This window comes from Mustela erminea, chromosome 9, assembly GCF_009829155.1.
Source record: "Mustela erminea isolate mMusErm1 chromosome 9, mMusErm1.Pri, whole genome shotgun sequence".
In the NCBI taxonomy this organism is placed as follows: Eukaryota; Metazoa; Chordata; class Mammalia; order Carnivora; family Mustelidae; genus Mustela; species Mustela erminea.
Window position 1 is genome coordinate 69,364,853 of NC_045622.1, and position 23,911 is coordinate 69,388,763.

The 23,911-nt window shown below is 44.9% G+C and overlaps 1 protein-coding gene across 1 annotated transcript; it reads right to left on the reverse strand.

Annotated features, from left to right (window-relative positions):
- Positions 1 to 238: 238 nt before the first annotated feature.
- On the reverse strand, positions 239 to 21,399 carry LOC116600114 (calcitonin receptor-stimulating peptide 2-like). Its single transcript, XM_032360191.1, has 6 exons — positions 21,331 to 21,399; positions 4,415 to 4,587; positions 3,332 to 3,426; positions 3,108 to 3,245; positions 924 to 1,108; positions 239 to 389 (listed from the first exon to the last, which is right to left on the reverse strand). The coding sequence occupies exons 1-5, from the start codon at positions 21,338 to 21,340 to the stop codon at positions 949 to 951; spliced, it is 576 nt and encodes a 191-aa protein (XP_032216082.1). The 5' UTR covers positions 21,341 to 21,399; the 3' UTR covers positions 239 to 389; positions 924 to 948.
- Between the last annotated feature and the right edge of the window lie 2,512 nt (positions 21,400 to 23,911).

Sequence of the window (23,911 nt, forward strand, 5' to 3'; positions counted from 1 at the left end):
ATGTGTCAAAAACCCTTTCTTATCGTGATCAAGTTCACCAGTGACAACACTTCTTCACAGAGTTCCATGGAGGCCCCGCATTTATTATGTGTCCCCAGACACCCACCAGGCAGCTACTCCCCGTCCCCCTGAGGGTTTGCAGGATTGCCAGCAGCCATGGGTTGGCTCATAGGGCCCATCTTTGCTACCAGATACAGACATGATGTCATACAAAAAGATGCACACTAGGTAATTTTGCAATAATTTTATTCTTTTTATTTAGATTTAATTTATTTCAGACAAGAATGTTTTTAATATTAAGCATGCAGATGTGTGGGTTTTCCATGCTCCTTATCCTAAGAGTTGCATTCATTTTAAATTAAAGGAAAGAGAATTCGGTTCATGGTGACCTAGAAAAAAAAATAGCCATAATTTAGTAACGTATTAATTGTGAAAATATTGACATCTATTATCTCATTCAGTCTTTATATTAATCTAGCAAGTAGATAATATTGTTGCCCTTGATTCACAGATGGAGAAACTGGCTTGGAAAACACGTCTGGCCCATGGTCGTACAGCTAATAGATCAGTTCATGATCCCAAGAGTTGGCTCTGAATTCAGACGTACATGACACTATAGTGTTTACACCCAAAGCACGTCCTTACCTTTCAAACTCAAAGGTAGAAGAATCACAGTTATAAATGCAGGGACAGTCATTTAAATAAACAGATTGATCTTTTCTGGCAGATGATCTCAGTTTTCACAGGGAGAGACTGCTCAAATAGAGGGGAGTGACCCTAAATTCCAGGAGTTTCCCTGTTCTCTCTGCAGACGCTGGGATGGGGACATTCCCTTGTGGATTTTTTCTAATAGGTGGGCTCTCAGAGGCTTAATGTGTGGACTGCACCCCTTCGCTACCTGGGTTCCCATCCTCCCTTCTCACCTTCTTCCTGGATCCCTTTCAGCTCTTAGGCTCCAAGTTCCTCGTGGCGATGGCCAAAGGCTTTGGGGTCCACACTCGCAGCCACAAATGTGGTTTTCACCATGCGCTCAGCTCTGGCCAGCAAGCCTTCCAGATTCTTGGTCACACAGGGGGCAGTGTCGCAGGGGCTCTCCTGGGCAGTGATGCTGGTGTGCAGGATGGAGGAAAAGGAGCCCATCAGTGAGAGGCTGTCAGAGAGAGATTCTGTCTTCCCCATGGGGTAGTCATGGGAAAATGATTGCTCTGAGAGGCACCTGTTAATGGTACAGCTTTCCCCTAATCACAGTGTTCACTGCAGAAATACACAGGCTATGGGGAAAATGTCATGATCACTCCCACAGACATTCCCAGGGGTGTGAGGAAGCCCAAAGTGGCTCTGGGTGAGTGGCCAGGGAACACAGAGCTGTAACAGCTTATCCTGTATAAGTAAACTAAAAAGCAAGCAAGGTTTAGGAGAGAGGATTATAGCCCCACACTGACCCCAACTCAGGACTGTCTAGAAGCCACAGCCCACTCAATGGTACCCAATATCCCTTCTTAGAAATAGGAAAATTCCCCAGACTCACCTGGAGGAGGAAGTATAACATTGGGTCCCAGAGATGCTTACCTGCTCTGCACGGCTCCTGTCCAGCTACTGGATGTTGGTCACAGGACTACTCACTATGCCCTGGATCCAGCTACCACGGGGCTAAGGCTCCTTCTAAGCACAGGTCTCTGAGTCTGAGAAGCCTGTGCTGTGGCCCAGGGCAATAACCACCACTGCTCAGGTCTTCTTACAAATGCACTTTTATTCCCCAGGGACAAACACATTCATAAGCAGGACTGAGAAGCTGGGCTATGATTCCTCGGGGGAGTCAAAGGCTGCCCCCTCATCTCTTTCCGGGGGGTTCTCTTCTGGCCTGAACATCTTGCTCTCCTCCCATCTGAGGTTCCAGACATCCACTGCCACAAGAAAGCTACTGACACCAGCAGCCAGAGAGGACCACATGTATCATGATATAGGAAGGAAGAAAGGAAATTAGAAAGCTGAGGGGGGGGATTGGTAGGCATCCCGGATCATGCCCTTGTGAGGGCCGTGGTCTCTCTCCAAGCTGCTGGCCATGACCCTTTTCTTGCCAGGGGCTCCGACCCCAATTGCAGTCTGAGGGAACGTGTGAAACTTGTTGAGGTCCTGCGTGTATGTGCCCAGCACACAGGTACTCAGATTACTGCACCGCTTAGCTCGGAAGCTGTCCAGGCTGCAGGGAAAAGACATGCCAGGTGGTACCACAGCCCGGGTCTGCCCCTGTGGGTATCATGCAGAAGGTTAGACCAGGGAGGGGGCACTTGGAGCAGAGGCGGGGGAGGGGGGATGCGGGCAGGCAGCCATGCAGCACTCAATCCTCCATTAGGAGAACCTAGAAGTTTCCTGAGCCAGGGCAGGGTGGGGAACGGCTGTGGTGGGGAAGGAGTAGCTTTCTCTAGCATTCCTCATGTTGCAATACATCAGTCGTCATGCTCTGCACTGAGATTTGCAGGATAGCTGCTTGTGCATCTCATGCCTCTGACCCGGAGGGGCCAGGGCCAGCCCGGGACTGGTGTGTGCTCCAAGCTCAGGGGACACAGGGAGGGGAGGCAGGGGCAGTGCATCTAGCCCCATGACAATGTGTGTGTCTCCACAGAGCCTACACCTCTTAAGACCCCAGACCTACCTCAGACAGTGCCCTACCCAACCCCACCCTCTGCAAGGCCTTTGGCTTCACCTTGCAAATATGCAATGAATGAATGCCATGTCCAAGAAGCTTAATTCTAAAACTTCCTGAGATACGTGTGGTCCATCTGCCGGCTTCACACTTACTGGTCCTAACTCCTCTGATCCCGGGAAGTCGCCTCACTGCTGCCAACCCACTGGCCAGAGTAGGGGATTTCATACCTTCCCTAACTGCTTTCAGAAAGGGATCTTTTTCTATGAGCCTTAACCATCGTCTCTGTGACCTCTATTGTCAGGGGAGCCTTAGAATCCTGGGCCCCAGGCAGAGGTGAATCATGGCAGTGTGCTGGCCACCTGTCCAGCTGTGTTCTCTCTTACCTCTTGGGATATGCCTTTCTGGGCATGACAGGAGGGAGGAGATGCCCTGAGCTGAGCCGGGGGTGGGGGAGCCTCACCTGGAGCTGTCAGTCTCCTGCTCCCGCTGCAGCTCACGGACCTTCAGGCGCACATAGTCATTCAGCACTGCAGTCAGTAGGAGGCATACTTCGTTCTCAGTGAGTATAGGGGGTTCCAGTGAGTTCTCTGAGGCAGACCTACAGAGGGGAAGAAGGCAAATAGAGGCTCTGAGCCTCTGTCTACCACTTCCCCTGGATCGGTAGCTAGGGCAGGGCTGTCTTACCTGAATGGTGCCGCCTGGAGGATGCCCACCTGGTACAGGGCCAGGATGCTGAGAACCAGGAAAGGAGAGAACTTCCAGATGCCCATGATGCTTCTCTGCAAGGGAAGAAAGATGTCACCTTCTGCAGCAGGCTGAATTCTGTGAGCCCAAGGACCTGGGCTCCAGTCCTCCTTCTACCTCTAACTCCCTGGGATGGCGGCTTCAGGCTGGTCATGTCATTCCCTTTATGACTGTTTTTTCCCCAGGGAAGTGGACAGCAGAAAGATCCAGTGAGCCTGTAGCATGCATAGTTTAGCAAAGACGTAGAGTAACAGCAGAGCTATCCTAGCAGGACAACTGGGTGAAGAGGATTCTGTCAGTAGCCCCCTCCCCACCACAGAGCACCCTCTCAAATTCACATCCTGGCCAGGTCTCCACGGAAGATAATCTCTGAGCACCCTGTCACCAAAGAGGCTCTCCTATCACAACCCAGAACTGTCCTCCCTGTGTGGGGCTTTAGCTCTTACCTGGCGGGGCTTGGGGAGGTGGCTAAAAAGGGAATTATCTCTACCGATGGAGTCTTAGAGAAACCGAAGAAACAAATTCTACTTACCTGCTCCGCACTCTGGCAAAGAATTCCCTGCAAGAACCAAGCTTAGCAGAGTCTTAAATTGGGGCTAGGACTTAAAGCAGGGCAGAAAATGTCCCAGAACTCACTAAAGGGGCTTTCCATGCAAGGCTGCCTTCCTCTCCGTCTTTGAGCCTATTTGCCACCCACTGAGGCTGGCCAAAGTTCCGAAATGCTTTCCCAGGGACCACTAGGCACAAACAGGTCCGTGAGCATCCCTGCGTCCCGCTGTGCACACGGTATCTGTGGAGCTCCAGTGTCCCGAGCACAAGTGCGGCAAGGACAGCGAAGTGGGTCTCAGTGCGCAGTGAAGCAGGGAGTCCCGGGACTGAGACTGGCCAGTGTTACCTGAGGCAGGAGCCTGTGATGAATCGTAGAGTAACGGAGAGCAGCTACAAGAAAGACGAATGCAAAAGAGAGAGGGAAGAAGAAGGAGAGATAGACTCACACAGCAAAGTGGGAATCACGGAACTCACCTGGCAGCAGGTGGCTTGGAGCCCAGGCGGTGGCAGCGGCGGCAGCGTTGGCGTCAGGCGGTGGCGCTGTGGAAGTCGCAGGGACTCTTGAGCGGAGCAGTGGCTCTGCTGCCTCCCAGCACCAGCAGCAGCTCTTATTCCCGCTGCTCTGGGTCTGGGGTGGTCCTGGAGCTCTGAACAACCAATGAGAGAACAGATTTCGTACCCTGATGGATTGTGTCACCCACTTACGTCCAGAACCCAGAACATTCCGCAGGATCATCCCACTCGTATTTGCATTGAGGTCATTGATGGGAGTGGAGGGAGGGAGAGGGATGGTGGGGACCAGGAAAATACCCTTAATAGGAGCAGGAAGTTGAGGGCAGTTTGACGTCAAGGTAAATTTTACCCGTTTAGTTCCACTGGGTTATCAACGTGAGCCCCTCACCAACCCAGCGGTGCAGTCCTATAGGATAATAGCCAGGAAGCGAGACGTCCCAGCTCCCCAGGTCTGACCCTAGACCCCCCATCCAAGTGAGGCTTGGACAGTTAAAAACTTGCAGCAGCATTGACTCTGGGCATAAGCAGGGTTTCTGATGGTCATCTGGAATCACAGAGAGGCAAAGCACATGGGAAGCAAGAGATGGGAGTGATCGCAAGAACTCTGTCCATAGAACTCAATTCCAAGGGGTATAGTTAAGGGCAATTAACTTCTCATCACCTCATCTTTGAAATGGGGGCCATATATATTCCTGGCTTCAGAACATGTTGTCCTTAGTAGCCATGTGCCTGTACCCCAGCTACAGAGGGATTCAGAAGAGCTCAGGCCCAGAGAGGGATTCTGTGAAGTCAAAATCACAATTTTCGGCCTCCCACCTTGTGTGACTTTCTGGACTCATGCTGGGTGGTCTGTCCCGCGGGTAGGAAGAGCTGGAAGCCCTCCTGGGCCTGAGCCTGAGCTTGAAGGCGTTAGGCACCGCTGCTTCCCAAGCTTCCAAAGGGACTTCTAGCCCTTCGTCTCCCTCTCCTGCCATCCATCACCTCTGGCTCCTCACTCCGTTAGAGCCATTTGCCCAGCTGCCCCTTGTTTCCGGCTGCTGTTTGTCAAGTTGTCCCCAGTGCGGGCAATCCCAGCCCCGTGCCCGCCTCCCCCGCACTTCCGTCCTTCACTAGAGAGTGGAGCAGGCTTGAAGGTACTGAGCATCGCCGCGGACGCTAAGCTCACACGCAAAGCTTTCGCACAAACTCGTTTGGTCTCCAATCGTGTGCGCATTCCTCGGAGCACAAGCCGATGCCAGGGTCCAACACCCGGGGCATCGACACGGGGTCATGAGGCTCATGCTCTGAGTCTCTCTCTCATGGGATCGCATACACACAGGGCATAGTGATATCTGCTGAAATCATATCACTCTCAGTTTTAAGTGTGCTCTCTCAAGTGGCGCCTCCACTCTCTCCAGGACCCGCCGGATGGAGGGCTTTAGGACCCCTCCAACCTGATCTTTCCGCTCCCTGCTTGCTTGGTGGTCCTAGGTCCTGACTTGCTTCCCTCAGCACCAAGAGTGCAGAGAAAGAGGTTCTTACTGTTCCCTGGATCTCGGAGTCTGAGTGCAGTCTGTGCGCCTCAGTCTCTACATGCTCTCTCCAGGCAGCAAACATGGCAGTGGCCACAAGGTGGCCATAGTGGGAAGCGTGCCGGTCGCGGCAGCCGGTGTTCCGCGGCAGCGGTGGTCCTCGCGGCAATCATGGTATTGTAGGTATAGTGGGTGGGAGACGACATCACGGGGCTGTGCAGCGCAGGCAGAGACCCCAGGTATGTGTGTCTCCCAAGCAGAGCAGAAATAATGCCCGGGTACGTCGTTTGTGATCCGGGCAACGATGCGCCCCTCTCCTCAGTCCCCAGAAGCTTTTGCATTTCATACAGAACAGCTGCCTTGGGTCACATCTCCTTCCCTTCTAATTTGGTGACCACCGTCAAAGACATTTACTTTGTGTGATGCCTGTGTGCAGCTTTCTTTCATGTTAACTCCCGGTGCTGCCCCTTCCTTAGGGTGGGGACTGGGGATCCGGTGTGTAAGATTCACTCTCCTCGAGGCGGACTGGCAGGGCAGCGTGTTCTTAAACGTCCTAGTGTGAACCGCAAAACCATTCTCCTCTGAGTCCATCCTTGATTTATCGAGTCAGTTCTAGGAAGTTTAGACCTTCACGTGTGCGGGCTGCTTAGATTATGTGCGGCTATCCTGGAACCTCTCTAAATTAAGGCTACACAGAACACGATCTAATAAATAATTCGCCAAGAAAAATACTGATTTTCAAATAGTCGTTTGACTAATTTGTTCTTGGTTTTGTAAACTTATTTCATCATTTGGTGTGAGGAGGTTCACAGTGTTGGACTCCATCCCCACCGGGACTCAGGCACTACCTCCCCGCCAGCGCCCCTCCCCGCGCCCCGCTGCTTGTCTTCTGCCTGGTAGCTGGGACCACCACAGCTGCAGGAATAGAGCAATGTTCCTCCCCGCTGCGGGTGCCTGTGTACACAGGTTCAGGGCTAGACCAGAGCCAGCACCAGGTCTTAATAAGATCATCTTTCACAAAGCTTGGTAAACACTGCTTCCTGGAGGGCAAGGCAAACAAACCATAGAAGTGCATTCTCAAAGAAATTTAGAAGATGGCCACCGACTTCCTGATCATCTTCGGAGGAGCCAGTTCCAGCTCTCAACGCGCTGTCAGGGAACCCCTACCATGGTGGAAGGCGTGTGTCAGTATAACTAGGACTCCGCGTGCCTCACCCAGATCACTGACAAGACTATGTTCATGAGTGTGATGGATGCCTTCACCATCCGGGTACCTCGGGCAGAGTCAGACCTCCCCCACACCCAGGAAAGACCATGGCACTCCCTAACAGTCCTATTTGAGGTGGTCTGAAGGCTGTGCCCCAAGTATTCTGGCCATTGTCCATGGAGGACAAACGGAAGGACCGTCCGTTGATGTTCTTGGGTCCTGTGTGTCTCCCGCTTTGTCTGGGTGGGGCTGGAGTCCCCACTTTCTTTTTCCTGTCCTGCTGCCGGTGGAGAACTGGGAGTTTCAGCGAGTCAGGGATCCTCTCTGTCCCCGACTTTTCTCTCAACCTTCTTGAATAAAATAAAGAGAAAAAAATGAATCAAAACCTTTTCCCACTGAGCTCATGCCTAATTATCAAGTGAAACCAAATTAGATTGTTCTTTGTACCCGTCGCTCTGAGACAGGCAATCCTTGAAACTTCTCTGGGCTTCTCATGGGATCCCATGTACACACAACATGATCATGATCGGCTTTAATCATACCTACAGTAATTTTCGATTTTAAGTGCGCACCCTAAAACGCAATTATGCAGCACTTGGACCCACCCAACTGGAGGGTGTTAGGACCCCTCCACCTGATTTTTCCATTCTCAAGCTCCCTTGGAAAGTCCGAAGTCCTGACTTGCTGCCTTTCAGCACAAAGAGTGCCTAGAAAGAGGCTTTTCACTGTTGCCGGAATCTCTAAGTCTGAGCGCGCAGTGCACAATCGTCAGCTTCTACACACCCTCCCAGCGCGACTGCAAATGAAGCCTTGCTGTTGCGTTGGCAGACCCCCGCTGCAAATCCCCCCACCCACAGGGCGGGCTGTGAATGAGGTTGGTGAGGCTGCATCACGGGGCTGCAGATGCAGGCGGAGACCCCAGCCAGGCAGACTAGCCCCAAGTGTGCCGCGAGTGATGGGAACCATGATGCACCCCTCTCCTCGGTCCCCCAAAGCTTTAGCACTTTAGGGCACACCGTCTTGGGCCATATCTCTTCCCCTTCCCCGTTGGTGGCCTCTACTTGGGGAGACCCGGTTTTCACGACGTCCTCATTCAGAATTCCTCCTTTTTAACCCTTGATGTGGCACTGCCATGAGAGAATAAAAGCTCCCGACTGGAGAACTCTGTATAGTATAGGTATACTGGAAAGGCTGGGGAGGCGGGGCGCAGGGAATCAGCAATGGCAGACCTGGTTAGTAGGACGCAAATGCACATGGGCACAGAGGAAAGACAGGTGCGCTGAACAAGGGACAGAGCTCAGGGTGGTGGATTCCAGGCTCAGTGCATCCTAGAGGCTGCACACAGACAGCCCCTGCTCAGACCCAGTCTGGGACTTTGGGGCTCAGCTTGGCCTTGAGCTTTAGCCCTAGGCTTTCCAACTGGAGGTGCAAAGCTGAACTGGTTTGGGCGACATGACAGAGATTGAGTGGCATGGGGGTTGGGCTCTGCCACTTGAGCCTTTTGTAGGTGACTGTTCTCAGGTGCCACATCTTTTCACAGAAATTATTTCCACTCCAAGACTCAAGGTTTTAAACTGAAGAACCCTGTGAAGTCATTTGTAAATATATGTGTCCTGGGACTGCACTTTTCTGATGAGAGATCCAACCATACCTTTCACCAGTGCAGTGGGGACTGCAGCATGGGTAAGAAATGACTGTTCTAGTGGCCAATTTCCCTCTGGCTGCCCTGTGTGCCTTAAGCCTTCCAAGCCAACATTCATTCCTCTGAGATCTTTGGTGGCTACAAACATAGGCTGGTGGTGTGTGACAGTAATTAGGGTGTGTACCCGGAGGGTGCTAGGGTGACTTTCAGCAGTTTCAAGCTTTACTCTGTCAATCTCAATCTCTCTACACTTATATCAAGGGAACAGTGTAGCAAGCCCAGAAAGAAAATTACGATTATATGGTTGCTTAATCTATGACAAAGGGGGAAAAAATATGCAATAGGAAAAAGATTGTCTTTTTGATAAATGATATTGGAAATCTGGACAGCTCCATGCAATAAGGAATGAAACTGGACCAAGTTCTTATGACATACACAAAAATAAACTCAAAATGGATTAAAATGGTTTTAATTTGAATCTCCCTGATGGCTAGTGAATAGGAACATTTTTTCAAGTGTCTGATCACCATTTGTATGTCTTCATTGGAGAAGTGTCTGTTCATGTCTTCTGCCCATTTTTTGGCATGATTATCTGTTTTGTGTGTGTTGAGTTTGAGAAGTTCTTTATAGATCCTGGATATCAGCCTTTTGTCTGTACTGTCATTTGCAAATATCTTCTCCCATTCTGTGGGTTGCCTCTTTGTTTGTTGACTGTTTGCTTTGCTGTGCAGAAGGCTTTAATCTTGATGAAGTCCCAAAAGTTCATTTTCATTTTTGTTTCCTTTGCCTTTGGAGACATATCTTGAAAGAAGTTGCTGTGGCTGACATTGAAGAGGTTACTGCCTATGTTCTCCTCTAGGATTCTCACATTGAGGTCTTTTTTTTTTTTTTATCCATTTTGAGTTTATCTTTGTGTATGGTGTAAGAGAATGGTCGAGTTTCATTCTTCTACATATAGCTGTCCAATTTTCCCAGCACCATTTATTGAAGAGACTGTCTTTTTTCCACTGTATAGTTTTGACTGCTTTGTTGAAGATTATTTGACCATAGAGTTGAGGGTCTGTATCTGGGCTCTCTACTCTGTTACAGTACTCTATGTGTCTGTTTTTATGCCAGTACATGCTGTCCTGGTGATCACAGCTTTGTAGTAAAGTTTGAAATCAGGTAATGTGATGCTGCCCATTTTGTTTTTCTTTTTCAACATTTCCTTAGCAATTCAGGGTCTCTTCTGATTCCATACAAATTTTAGGATTATTTGCTCCAGCTCTTTGAAAAATGCCTGTGGAATTTTGATTGGAATAGCATTAAAAATACAGATTGCTCTAGGCAGTATAGACATTTTAACAATGTTTATTCTTCCGATCCAAGAGCATGGAATGATCTTCCATCTTTTTGTGTCTTCTTCAATTTCTTTCATGAGTGTTCTGTAGTTCCACAAGTACAGATCCTTAACCTCTTTGGTTAGGTTTATTCCCAGGTATCTTATGGTTCTTGGTGCTATAGTAAATGGAATCAATTCTCTAATTTCCCTTTCTGTGTTTTCATTGTTAGTGTATAAGAAAGAAACTGATTTCTGTACATTGCCTTTGAATTAAAACCACATTGAGATACCACCTTACACCAGTTAGAATGGCCAAAATTAGCAAGACAGGAAACAGCGTGTGTTGGAGAGGATGTGGAGAAAGGGGAACTCTCTTACGCTATTGGTGGGAAAGCAAGTTGGCGCAGCCAATTTGGAGAACAATGTGGACATTCCTTACGAAATTAAAAATAGAGCTTCCCTATGTCCCTGCAATTGCACTACTGGGTATTTACCCCAAAGATACAGATGTAATGAAAAGAATGGCCTTCTGTACCCCATTGTTCATAGCAGCAATGGCCACAGTCACCAAACTGGGGAAAGAACCAAGAGGCCCTTCAACGGACAAATGGATAAGGAAGATGTGGTCCATATACACTATGGAGTTTTATGCCTCCATCAGAAAGGATGAATACCCAACTTTTGTATCAACATGAATGGGACTGGAAGAAATTATGCTGAGTGCAATAAGTCAAGCAGAGAGAGTCAATTATCATATGGGTTCGCTTATTTGTGGAGCATTACAAATATACGGAGGACATGGGGAGATGGAGAGGAGAAAGGAATTGAGGGAATTTGGAGGGCAAGATGAGCCATGAGAGACTATGGACTCTGAAAAACAATCTGAGGGTTTTGAAGGGGTGGGAGGGTGGGGGAGCCCGGTGGTGGGTGCTATGGAGGGCAAGTATTGCATGGAGCACTGGGTGTGGTGCATAAACAATGAATTCTGTTACACTGAAAAGAAATTAAGTTAAAAAAAATACTTCATTTAAAAAAATGGATTAAAGTGTAAGACCTGAATTCATAAAAATCCTAGAACACAACACAGGCAGTAGTTTCTCTGACATTGCCATAGAAGCTTTTTTCTAGATATGAGAACTCAGGCAAGGGAAACAAAGGGAAAAATAAGCTATTAGGACCATATCAAAAGAAAAATCTTCTGCACAATGAAGGAAACAATCCACAAAACCAAAAGACAACCTACTGAGTGGGAAAAGAGAGTAACAAATGATATAGCCAATAAAGAGTTGGTATAAAAAATATATAAAGACCTTGTACAGCTCAACACCAAAAAGTAAAGAATCCAATTTAAAAATGGGAAGAAGAGAGGAAAAGACATTTCTCCAAAGAAGACAAACACATGGCCAACAGAAACATGAAAAGACACTCAACATCATTAATCACCAGAGAAATATGAGTCAAAACCACATCAAGGTATCATCTCACACCTGTCAGAATGGCTCAAACCAAAAACACAGTAAACAACAAATGTTCACGAGAGTTTGGCAAAAAACAGCCCTCGTGCAGTGTTGGTGGGAATGCAAATGGGTATACCCACTGTGGAAAAACACTATGGCATTTCCTCAAAGTATTAGAAATATAACTGCCATGTGATCCAGTAATTCCACTATTTCGTGTTTACCCAAAGGATATGAAGACACTAATTTGAAATGACAAATGCACCCCTATATCTATTGCAACGTTATTTACAATTGCCAAATATGGAGGTAACTCAAGTGTCCATTGATAGAAAAATGGATAAAGAAGATGTGGTATATACACAGTGGAAAATGACTCAGCCATAAAAAAGGAATGAAATCTTGCCATTTACGACAGCACAAATAGGTCTAGATGACGTAAGGCCGAGTGAAAGGAGTCAGTCAGAGAAAGATAACTACCATAGGATTCCACTCTTATGGGTAACTTAAGAATCAAAGCAAACAAAGGAAAAACAGAAATGGACTCTAAAATAAGGAGAGCAAACTGGTGGTTGCCAGAGGGGAGATGGATGGGAGGATGGGTGAATAGGTTCTTGTTGTGATGAGTAATGAATAAATTGTTGAATCACCATCCATACCCCCAAAACTAATATGTAATATGTAAACTGTATTATAATTATGCTAGAATTTTAAAAATAATAAACATTAAAAAAATAAAATAGGGCTCCCTGGGTGACTCAGTCAGTTAAATGTCTGACTCTTGACTTTGGCTCAGGTCATGATCTTAGAATCTTGAGATCAAATCCCCCATGGGCTCCTCACCAAGTGTGGAGCCTACTTAAGATACTCTCCTCTCTCTCTGCTCTTCCCTGCTCACACACTGTCTCTCTCTAAAAAATAAAAAGATAAAATAAAACGAAACAAAAGTCATTTGACCATTTGTTCCTTGATTTTATGATCTTGTTTCATAACATTATACCTAGAAATCAGGGTAGGTTGGAAACAATCTTGTTTGGAAACACAACTTCATGGCAAGCTGATAAACCCTACTTGTAACCTGCATTTTTCATTATTTTAAGTTAGATTCCTGCACTTTTTCATTTCAAGTTTTTTAAAAAGATGATTTACCAGGGTGTGCCAGAGTCTTGTGCCTGGTTGAAAATTCTTATGTGAGTTTTTAATGCATTGAGGAGGATGATGCCTAGGGATTACTCCTTCAGTTCTACACAATTTGAGTATGAACAAGACTCAGGAAACACCAAAACCATAATGACAACTATAGCAGACTAGCCACAACACCACAAATTCATTCTCTTTGGCCTGGAGGTATCCCAAGTTGTCAAACTACCTGGAGAATCTCAACTGAAAATGATTGCACTGCCTTCCACATGTAGGAAACATGGAAGTTGCCTAACAAAGAAAATTTAATTGTCCTAACAATGAAAAGCTAAAGAGACTGGGGGAAAAGAACAACTTTTCTAGCTCTTTAAGAGAGGTTAGCACAGGGCAAAACTTTGCCCCTAAGATTGGAGAGACAATTGAATACAGGGAGTCATGTCTTACCAGAACCAAGGCTCAACAAGGGCAGACCTCAGTGCGTGGAGCCAGTGCTGGGCCAGGATAACCTGACTGTGAACTGGTGAGCTGCAGGTGGCTCAGTGTGGACAACTCTGAGACTTAAAAGCTCCAGGGAAGGGGTGCCTATGTGGCTGAGTCAGTGAAGCATCTGACTCTCAGTTTGAGCTCAGGTCAAGATCTCCCTGTCCTGGGATTGAGCCCACCCCCCCGGGGTCCTCACTTGGGGTGGAGTCGGCTTCAGATTCTTTCTCCCTCCCCCTCTGCCTCTCTCCACTCCCACTTTCTCTGTCTGTCTGTCTGTCTCTCTCAAATTAATAAATAAAACCTTTAAAAAACTGAAAAACTCCTGGGGCACTCACTCATAGGGGACTCACCACAGATGTGACTTTTGCATTTTACCCTAAGAACTTGACCAGGTTCTCACAGTACACATGAGAGAAAAGTCCACTAGTGGGATTTGCCTCCTGGATCTAGACACCTCCTGGAGTGAATAACAAAGAAAAACCTCCTCGTGTTCCCAGAGAGGGAGGGAAAAGGAACCATTTTTAATATTCCAGAGCTTCTTCTCTAGAAGTCCTGCCCTCAGGAAAAACCAGTTAACCAGAGCCTAAAATGCTGACATATTATCATGGCCTAATCAGCTGGGGTGGGGTGGGAGGGAAGGACCCAGTTATAGTCACCTCTAGCCTTCCAATAGCCAGATGAGCCTAGAACCAAATGGATGACTTCACTGGATTTTAGAATAGACAAAGCATGAGAAAGACATTTATGGCAGAAGGAAGGAATGCAATTTTGTGTTCATGGGGTCTTCTTGACTCTCAGGGTAGGAAAATAGGAAAATCCAGCTGACTGTCCCGTAGAGTGGAGTCAAGTTGCCCTGGGGGCTGCTTTCCCAACACCACAGACACCTTCTTTGCTGTAGGCACCAGGAGAAATTCCTTCTGATGAAGGACATTTGGAAAGCAGACAGGCAGGAACAAGGGGTCCCCACTCTAAGAGGCAACCACTCTTAAAAGGGTTTTACACCACCCTGGAAGAAGCTCTCTACCCTTCCCCATATGATAGATAGGTGACAAAAATCTGATTAGATGACAGACACAGGGAGGGTTAATCAGATCGAAACAGCCTGCCAACAGCCCATAAAAATTGGAGGATAGACCATGAGAGACTGTGGACTCCCAGAAACAAACTGATGGTTTTAAAGGGGAGGGGAGTGGAGGGATTGGTGAACTCAGTGATGGGTATTAAGGAGGGCACATAATGCATGGAGCAGTGGGTGTTATACATAAACAATGAATCTTGGAATACTACATCAAAAACTGACATATGTATGGTGACTAACATAACATAATAAAAAATAAATGGAAAAAAAAAGAAAGGGGCACCTGGGTGGTTCAGTTGGTTAAGCAACTGCCTTCAGCTCAGGTCATGATCCTAGAGTCTCAGGATCGAGTCCCACATTAGGTTCCCTGCTTGGTGAGGAATCTGCTTCTCCTTCTGACTTCTCCCGTCTCATGCTTCCTCTCTCTATCTCATTCTTTCTCTCTCTCTCAAATAAATAAATAAATAATATTAAATTTTTTTTAAATGTAAAAAAAGGAAGAAAAAAATTCCCTCACATCACAGACACCAGCTGCCTTCCAATAGAGTATGCATGCCTCCAATCCAAAAATAAAGAGGCATTTTTATTTTTCCACCAAAAAAAAAAAAAAATCTAGACTTAGAAACTCCAGTGGCAACCTCTTTGGGTCCTCTCCCTCCTTGGGAGCCTTGTACTATCACTTTGCTGCTATCATTCAATAAAGTTTGCTTTGCTGCCCACCACTCTGTCTGGTCTATCTCTTCATTCTTACAAGTGCTGTGACTGTAAGGGCCTACTTAGCCAGAGCACTCCATCTCGGTTAAAACTTAAATTAACCCCTTCTCCCCCAAGAGGAAATTATTTAAAAGCAAGTCCAGGAAACCAGTAAAATGTAGTCAGCTAGTTCCTGATAACAGAGCCCAGAATACAAGGACGAGTCAGGCCAGATGGAAACATCTAATCAGTACGAAGTATTGTTTGTAACAGTGAGAAGGTCTTGCCCAAACCAAAATGATTCCATCTTGGGAAGAATGACGATCTTATTATTCACACTGAATATGTTAGCTGACTAAGCTTTCCTAGAAAGTACTGTTTGTAACAGTTCCCGGTGTGGGGTAATCTTTAATAACAAGTCACCAGACCATATGGCACTAGCCAATCAGCAAGAGACACACAAACCTGGTGGGTTGAGATACCAAGATATGGGTTGGAGTTTTACCCAATAAAAGGTATCCAGTAAGATTGGGAGGGGTCACTCTCTTTAGTTGGACCTGACTGGTCAGTCTATTTTTGAGCCTGTAAGCTGGGGGTTGTTGTTTTCTTCAGAGGCGCCCCGGGGCCAGTAAGTCTGACCCTTGGCATAGGATAAAGATTTGCATAACTTTCACTTTGTCTCAGTCTCATTCCTTTGATAATGGACCCCAACATTTGGAGGCTCATCCGGGATCAAATGAGGAGAACTGAGCCAGCATCAGTGTTTCTGAGAAAAGCCTCCGGAGGTAAGATCTCGAGATCTCATTCGGTCAGATCCTGTTCTGTCTGCCTGTTTGTGGGGCTCCAGGGGTATGGGCCACCGAGGAGAAACTGGACACAGTACTGCTCCACAGGGCTGGAGTGGATGTGGGGATGCCCCATCCCTCCACTGGTAGATCATCAGGGGGTTTGAGTCTCCCTAGGCAGTCAGGGGACCGAGAAAATCCCCACCAGTGGCATGTTGTGTTTTTGAGTTGGGATTATATCTTGCACACCCTTAGACTTGATATCTGGTCGAGAAAGGGCCACTGGGTCTGCGGTTGTCTTTGTCTTGTCTTTTTGTTGTCTGTTGTATTGTTTGTTGTGTTTGAAGAAATGGGGCAAGCACAGAGTATGGGGACTCTAACTTTTATCTCTCCCTTCCTCCTAATAGATGTGGGGCTTCTCCCTTACTCATTTCTCGTGTTAATGTCTATACCTGGAGCCAATTGTGGTTAGTCTAACTCAAGAGAGGGACTTCAAGGAATATTCCCAAGCAGCTGCCAAAACTCCCTTTGTTTCGAGGAAATTCCCTGTCTTCTCTGGCCCGACATGAACTGCCTAATTCCTCTCCCCTTGCTGGCAGGAAAGCATGACATCTGCTCCTCTTTTGGGGCTGATGAGCTCTAAAACTGGGACTCTTTTCTCTGCCTTCTGGCAGCACTTTTTTCTTTTATCTCCCCCTTCTGTTTCTGCATCAACCTGGGTTCAGCCTGAATAACTGGCCTCTAGACCATCCTCAGTGCTTTCTGCATCATGGCTCCTTCTCTCTTCTCTGTCAAGAAACAAGAAAAGCACCCCGTGGACCTAACACCCCCCCAGTCCTGATCTTCCCACCTGTGTATCAGGTAAACATTTGAAATGGAGTGGGCCCAGGTAGAACATAAATCAGTATTTTAACTAAGTTTGTTGGTTTAATTAAGTAGACATGTCTTTGAAGTTACAGCAGTAAATGTGAAACTTCAATCAAAGTTTACTTAAGGTCAAATAAGCTCATGTTATTTGTTAAAATCTGTTAGCAAAGAGATGACTAAACTGATGGTTAATTGTCGGTCTCAAAGTTTTAATGAGTAATTGCTGAAATAGCTTTCAAAGTCTTTGGTAACCTGAAACTTTAAAGTTTGGCTTGGATGACAAATGGAATTAAATTATGAACATCTAGGTCTTAACCAAATGGGATAAAATGCTAAAGCACTGAGTACTTGATATAGATTTGTGCCTTTTACTTCCTACTGCAAAGAAACTAAAAATATTTGAATCTGTTGGTAAACATGTTTTGTGCTTAACTGATTGATAAATCTGCCTTCTAAAGAATTCTGTTATAACAGTTCACAATTGGTTTATATTTAATCTTCACTAGAGATTAAGATGTTTCTGTGAGTATAAAGTTACGCTAACTAAGACTGATGGAATTAAGGAAAACAACTCTGTATGTAGGAAAGTAGGAGATATGTAAGAAAGATTTAAAGAATGAGAATGCATTTTGTTGAAGGTAAGAGAAGGTAATTTTCTCCTAAATGAGATGGTTGTTTGGAAGGAAACAAAACCTGAATGCAAAAGAAAGTTGTAAAAGGTTTGTGAAGGGAAATCTTCAGAAAAGAAATTTTAGGTATGGTCAGGACAGACTAAGATTAACTGTACACACAAAAAAAGAGGGCCTCAGAGAGTGAGTAGTTTTGTCTTAAAGTAAAAATGTCTGGTTACACCAGAACATGAAAGGAGATAAACTTGAGGGTATGAAGTAAGTCATAGAAGGCTTGAGGGAAGTGACTTTTATTTGCCTTGGTTTATGGGTTTGAAAGGAAACAATGAAATATGTTGAAAATTTGACCATATTAGATCAGTTTTGGTGGATTTATTCACAAGAGGGGAAAAAAGACTAATGAAACTTTTCCTGTAAAATGTTTCTGTTCAAGGGGCGCCTGGGTGGCTCAGTTGTTTGGGCAGCTTGCTTTTGGCTTGGGTCATGATCCTGGGGTCCTGGGATCGAGCCCCGCATCGGGCTCCCTGCTCGGCGGCAGTCTGCTTCTCCCTCTCTCTCTGCCTGCTGCTCTGCCTTCTTGTACTCTCTATCTCTCTGTCAAATAAATAAATAAAATCTTCAGAAAAATGTTTCTGTTCAAATGGGGCATAATATTTAATGAAGGAAGACTAAAGCCCTATGTCATGGCAAATCTATATTGGTGATCCACTCAAGTAAATGTTGACTATTATGTGAACTAAAAAGGCACGGGTATAAAAAATATGGTTTCTTTCTTTTCAAAAAGACAAAGTTTTCTTAGATTAATTGATCTGCTGTTAAGAAGAGAATGTATATGGTTTTCTCTTTGCCTGCCCGGAGAAACCAGTTTCTATGTTTTGTTTTATCAAATCTTAAATGTCTGTAATCCTATTTAGGCATGTGCTTTAGAAGGTTTTAACAACTTCCCCAAGATTTAAATCTTGAGCAAAATCTTAATTCTCTTGTAAAATAAGTTTTATCTTAAAGGAGATTCATATAAAGGACTTTCAGGACAAATACAGGTATTTTATATGTTAAAAATCCTAAAACTGAAATGGATTAGAATTTCCTGAAGTAAAAGCTGCATTCAAACTAAACAGAATTAGTAACATGGGACTAAACGAACTAAAAGATTATAATGTTATGTCTCTTAATGTTTTGTCTCATTTTAAACATTATTGGTTCTCTAATGTTTACTCTTCCAGACTAAGAAAACTTTTTTCTTAAGATGTCTGTGAATTAGAGAGATGTAAAAATATTCATTTGTAAACAAATCAAAGCATTCAACTTTTCTCTCTATCTGCACCCTCTGAAACTCAAAAGGTCTCAGTAAGTATTCTTTCCTCCATGGCAATCAGTCATTTGCATAAGTTCAGTAAGAATCTGTTCTCCTTATAACAGGACACCATTGAAAACATGGGTTATTTTACCAAGACTTTCACTGTATCATATTTGAGAAATACTCAAATATGACCAGAGAGCTTAAAGGAACTAAGGTTGACTTTATAAAACCTAGAGCTGTAAAGCCCCTTGGAACTGTTGGCCCGATACCTTGCTTAAAGAGCTCCCAACAGCCTCACCAGGTGAGTAAAGAATGTCACTTCCTGGCAGGTGCAGGAACATCAGGATACTTTGGGGACCTCAGAAAGAGGAATTCACCCAAATAGACAGGTATTGCAGGCATGTCTGATGGCAAGTCTTTTGGCCTAGAGAGGCTATTTTAAGTTCAACCTAGAGATTCCTTATAAAAAGTTCTTGCTGAGCTTATGTAAATAATTAGGCCAAGTTTATTAAAACTGGACTTGTTTTTCAAATAAATTAGTCCTGATTTGGCTATCTCTGGAAATGAGGGTTATTTTAGAAAAAAAATTGTGTTTCAGTAACACGTCTTTATGAATACTAAGTTCTAAATTTTGTTGTCTTTAAATGTTTGTTTACCTAAGCTAGACAACTTGAGGTAAACTTCAAAGAAGTTGCACAATAGCTCGTTTAGATACTCTTGCCTTTGCCACTCAGTCAGCCCCAGATATAAGGAGAAAACTTCAGAAAATTGAAGGATTTGAAGGGAAGAATCTGACTGAGTTAGTGGGAATAGCAAAAAAAAAAAAAAAAAGCTGTTTAACAACAGGGAAAATATGGACACAAGTATATGTTAATTTTTGTGGATACTTTTTCAGGCTGGGTAGAGGCTTTTTCCACCAAACATGAGAAGGCAGTAGTGGTAGCCAAAAATCTACTAAAAATAATAATTCCTAGGTTTGGGTTGCCTCTCATGATCAGGTCAGACAATGGCCCTGCATTTCTGAGTTCAGTCTCACAGGCATTGGCCAAGGCCATGGGCACTAATTAAAAACTACATTGTGCCTACTGGCTCCAGAACTCCGGACAAGTAAAAAAAAAAAAAAAAATAATAATAATAAAAATAAACCAGACTCTAAAAGGGACCTTGACAAAGTTAATTCTGAAAACTGGTGATGGATGGATAAATCTCCTACAAGTTTTCTCTCACTTGCCAGTGATCCTCTGTAGTCAGAATATTGTTACAGATGGTCCTTACTATGCACAGAGATGCTTCTTCACTGTCAGCACTGGATTCAGCTGCCTCCATCTTTCCTTACTCCCCTACACATTATTCAACTGATCAATGTTGACTCAAATAGGTAGGGACAACTCTAGACCCCTATTCAGAAGGAAGAAGTTACAGAAGAAGAGACCTTCCACCTTCAACTACCTTAAAGATTTAAGGGTCAAATTTGTTCAGGGGGAAATGATAAGGGAGCAGAAGGCTAGCTGAGGACAAAGCAAAAGCTGACACCTTACATCCCTTCCCCCCACCTTGGTGACATGTGTAACATCCCTCAGCACTCCTGGCTGCCCTAAAAAAACAAAAAACAAAAAACCTTAAAAGTCAAAGATTTGACTAATTGCCAAAGAAAAGGGGGGAATGTAAGGGCCTCTTTAGCTAGAGCACTCCATCTCTGGTAAAACTTAAATTAACCCCCCCACCCCCAAGAGGAACTTATATAAAAGCAAGTCCAGGAAACCAGTAAAATGTAGTCAGCTAGTTCCTGATAACAGAGCCCAGAATACAAGGACAAGTCAGGCCAGATGGAAACATCTAATCAGTATGAAGTACAGTTTGTAAAAGTGAGAAGGTCTTGCCCAAACCAAAATGACTCCATCTTGGGAAGAATGATGATCTTATTATTCACACTGAATATGTTAGCTGACTAAGCCTTCCTAGAAAGTACTATTTGTAACAGTTCCTGGTATGGGGTAATCTTGAATAACAAGTCACCAGACCATATGGAACTAGCCAATCAGCAAGAGACACACAAACCTGGTGGGTTGAGATACCAAGATATGGGTTGGAGTTTTACCCAATAAAAGGTATCCTGTAAGATTGGGAGGGGTCACTCTCTTTAGGTGGACCTGACTGGTCAGTCTATTTTTGAGCCTGTAAGCTGGGGGTTGTTGTTTTCTTCAGAGGTGCCCTGGGGCCAGTAAGTCTGACCCTTGGCATAGGATAAAGATTTGCATAACTTTCACTTTGTCTCAGTCTCATTCCTTTGATAACGGACCCCAACAGTGACCAAAAACCATGGGCACTGACAAAGAGAAAAAATCCTGCAACACTTCCAAGGTCCAGAGACTGTGTTTATAGTACCTTTGGCTGCCAGGAAAAAAACTGAGTGCAGTGGAATAGAGCCAGGTCATTCTTAGAGGTGAACTCAGCTGGTCTAGGAATTACTCTGGCTGGGTTCCTCTTAGATGATTAAAATTCTCCCTTGACTCAGACCACAGGATGCAGAATGGCTCTCCTCTCCCTGGCTGAGAACACTGTTCCACCAAGAAGAGAGATGGAAACAGGAACCTTCCCACTATACTGCAAAGCTCCTTGCAGAGGTGGTCCCTTGGGGCAGTGCTCAGGAACCATAGGGTGCAGTTAAGGGGATTTCCTCTCTAACTGGAGTTGTCTAGGATTGGGAAGAGTCTGGCTTCAGGTTCTTATGCAAGTGGAGTTGAGTCTTGGCTCTGTCACTCACCTAGTGTCATTGAGCAGACGATGCACCGCTGGAGCCAGTGTTTCTCACCATATAAAATGCAGATAGTAGTAACTACCTGGCTGGAGTAAAGATATTTTATGTTAAAAATCAGACACATTGATTGGCACAGCGCAGATACTTAAGAACACTGGCTATTATTATTACTTATCAAACTACATTGGCCCAATATGATCAATTAAATGCAATGCCTTAAGAGAGCAATGTCTTTAATTCTCAAAATAAAACCAACTGCCAAAGCCATGGCAGAAGGAATCTGCCTGCCCCAAACCTCTCAGATGCATGCCTGGGCTCATTGCAGGCTCACTGTCCAGCAGGAAAGATGATAATTTATTAAGCACCTGGCACCTTGCCTCGCATGAAGGAGGCACTCAAGTGATGGCTGGGGGTGCCTGGGTGGCTCAGTCAGTTAAGAGGCTGCCTTCGGCTCAGGTCATGATCCCAGCATCCTGGGATTGAGCCCCACATCCAGCTCCCTGATCAGCAGAGAGCCTACTTTTCTCTCTCATATGCCTGCCTTTCTTCCTACTTGTGCTCTTTCTCTGACAAATAAATAAAATCTTAAAAAAAGGGAGGGGAGGATGGCCATTTTATGGTGATACCAAAATATCACCAAGTGCCAAGTTATATCAACTCGTATGGAAAACTAGATAAATGCCTTGCAAACTATAGGAACAAAGAGCCTATAGACACTGCATGCAAACCTGTAAATTATGGTCAATAACTATAAAAATGGTTTGGGTACATCTACACAATTCATCTGTACTGATGAGGGCTAGCCAGAAGTATGTGTAAACATGGAACAAATAGATACCAAGTGAGCATTTATAAATAATGGTCAGGAACTTCTCGGTCTTCTGCAACAACAGCTTCAGCTAACTTGTGCTCAGGGCAACAATGGAAAGCAGCCAAGCAGGTGAGAGCTGTGGGTGAGTGCAGAGCCTACAGACACGGGCATGGTCATGGTGACAGCAATGAATTGTTGTGACACCTACAATCAGAGGTGAGTTTCTTGGTCTCTTCTCCTCAGCTTTGTCTGATTTAAGGGAGGTCTGCAGGCAAGGGGACAGCTGATGAGTGGATGTTCTTGCAGTTTCTTCTTTGATGAGGCACAGCCATGGTAGAGACCCAAATCCACTGTGTGGGTCAAGGCCAGCGATCCAGGCTGCCATCTTGTGAGGGGTGTGTCCCTGGATAATTGTGCTCCCAGGATACAAGCAGAAACTGTGTTTCTATTTCCAGGCAAATATCCTTATAGCTGGTGTGAAATCAATCAACTTGCTGATGTTAGATCTTGAACTGACTCCTATAACACAGAGTCAGTCTTCAGCATCAAAGACCCAGAAGACCACAAAGGCTCTTTGGAAGCCCTTCACCTCTGGGCCAGTTGTCCTCAGCACCCCATGAAGCAGTCGTCAAACACAGGTGAGCAATCAGTGCCCAACATCTCTTCAGGACCAATAAGCACCATCCATAGGAATTTCCCAGTTACAATGGGAATGTGAAGAATAATCTCCTCAAGAAGCCCAACGGCCCAGCAGAGACCCAGAAACCATGAGCGAGAGTGATTCCTCCTTTTCACTGCTCTGCCTGTGGCAAACCTAGGAATAACTTGTTACTTTTGCCTCAGGACTTCAGGAGTTTTCACTGGCCAAAATATTGCCATGAAATGCTTTCTGTTCTGTTTATAGGAGTAGGAATACCAGGTTCCTAGAGGAGATGAGGCAGAATAGGAGGTTGTTAAGAAAATTTATTCCTACTTCTGTCATGTGTGTTGATCATGAAATGTTTAGACTGGCCCTCTTTCATTTTATTTTTATTCTCTGCAGTCCTTCTAGATGTGGGATAAAGTTAGATCATATCTAGTCATTAAATCAAGTATAGATCATATTAGGAAAGTAGTTGTACTGAATTTAGCCTCTTTATATGTTTAGAAAATAGTACCATTTAACTAAAATAGCTGTAAGTCTATTTTATATTTTTGACTTCTTAAAATGGGGTAAGAGGTGGATATAAAAGAATCAAGAGCAGATTAAGGACATTGTGTGATAGCAATTAGATTTACATGGAATTTGGATGGAAACCCCACAGATGATTATTTTACTTTTGTGGCAAAGACCAGCCTAATATACTGGTAAGTTCTTCCAGAAGAACCAGTTTTTAAAGAAGCCATCTTTTAGTCATGTATAAAATGGGACTGGTTTTCTCATGAGCTGTGTTCAGTCCGCATGTTTTAGAGCTCATACTTTTATGAGAAATTTTATTCCCTTACATTGCTTCATCCATTCTCCTCAGTAGACATGCTTATTCACATCTGTGAGAGTCCTGGCCAGTTTTAAAAATAAAAGCTACTTATAGGTGTTTTAAGTAGAATGGAATTTCGCACAAGGAACTAAAGTGTTAAAAAAAAATAACGTCTGTAGTTCTGCCTTCCAATCTAACAAAAGACATTTAATTGGACAAAATTTCCTGTCAGACAGCAGCTTTAAGGAAGGGTGGGAACAAATATGCCTTAGTTTTCAAAATAACTGAGAAGATTAAAAGGACCCTGAGTGTGCTATTA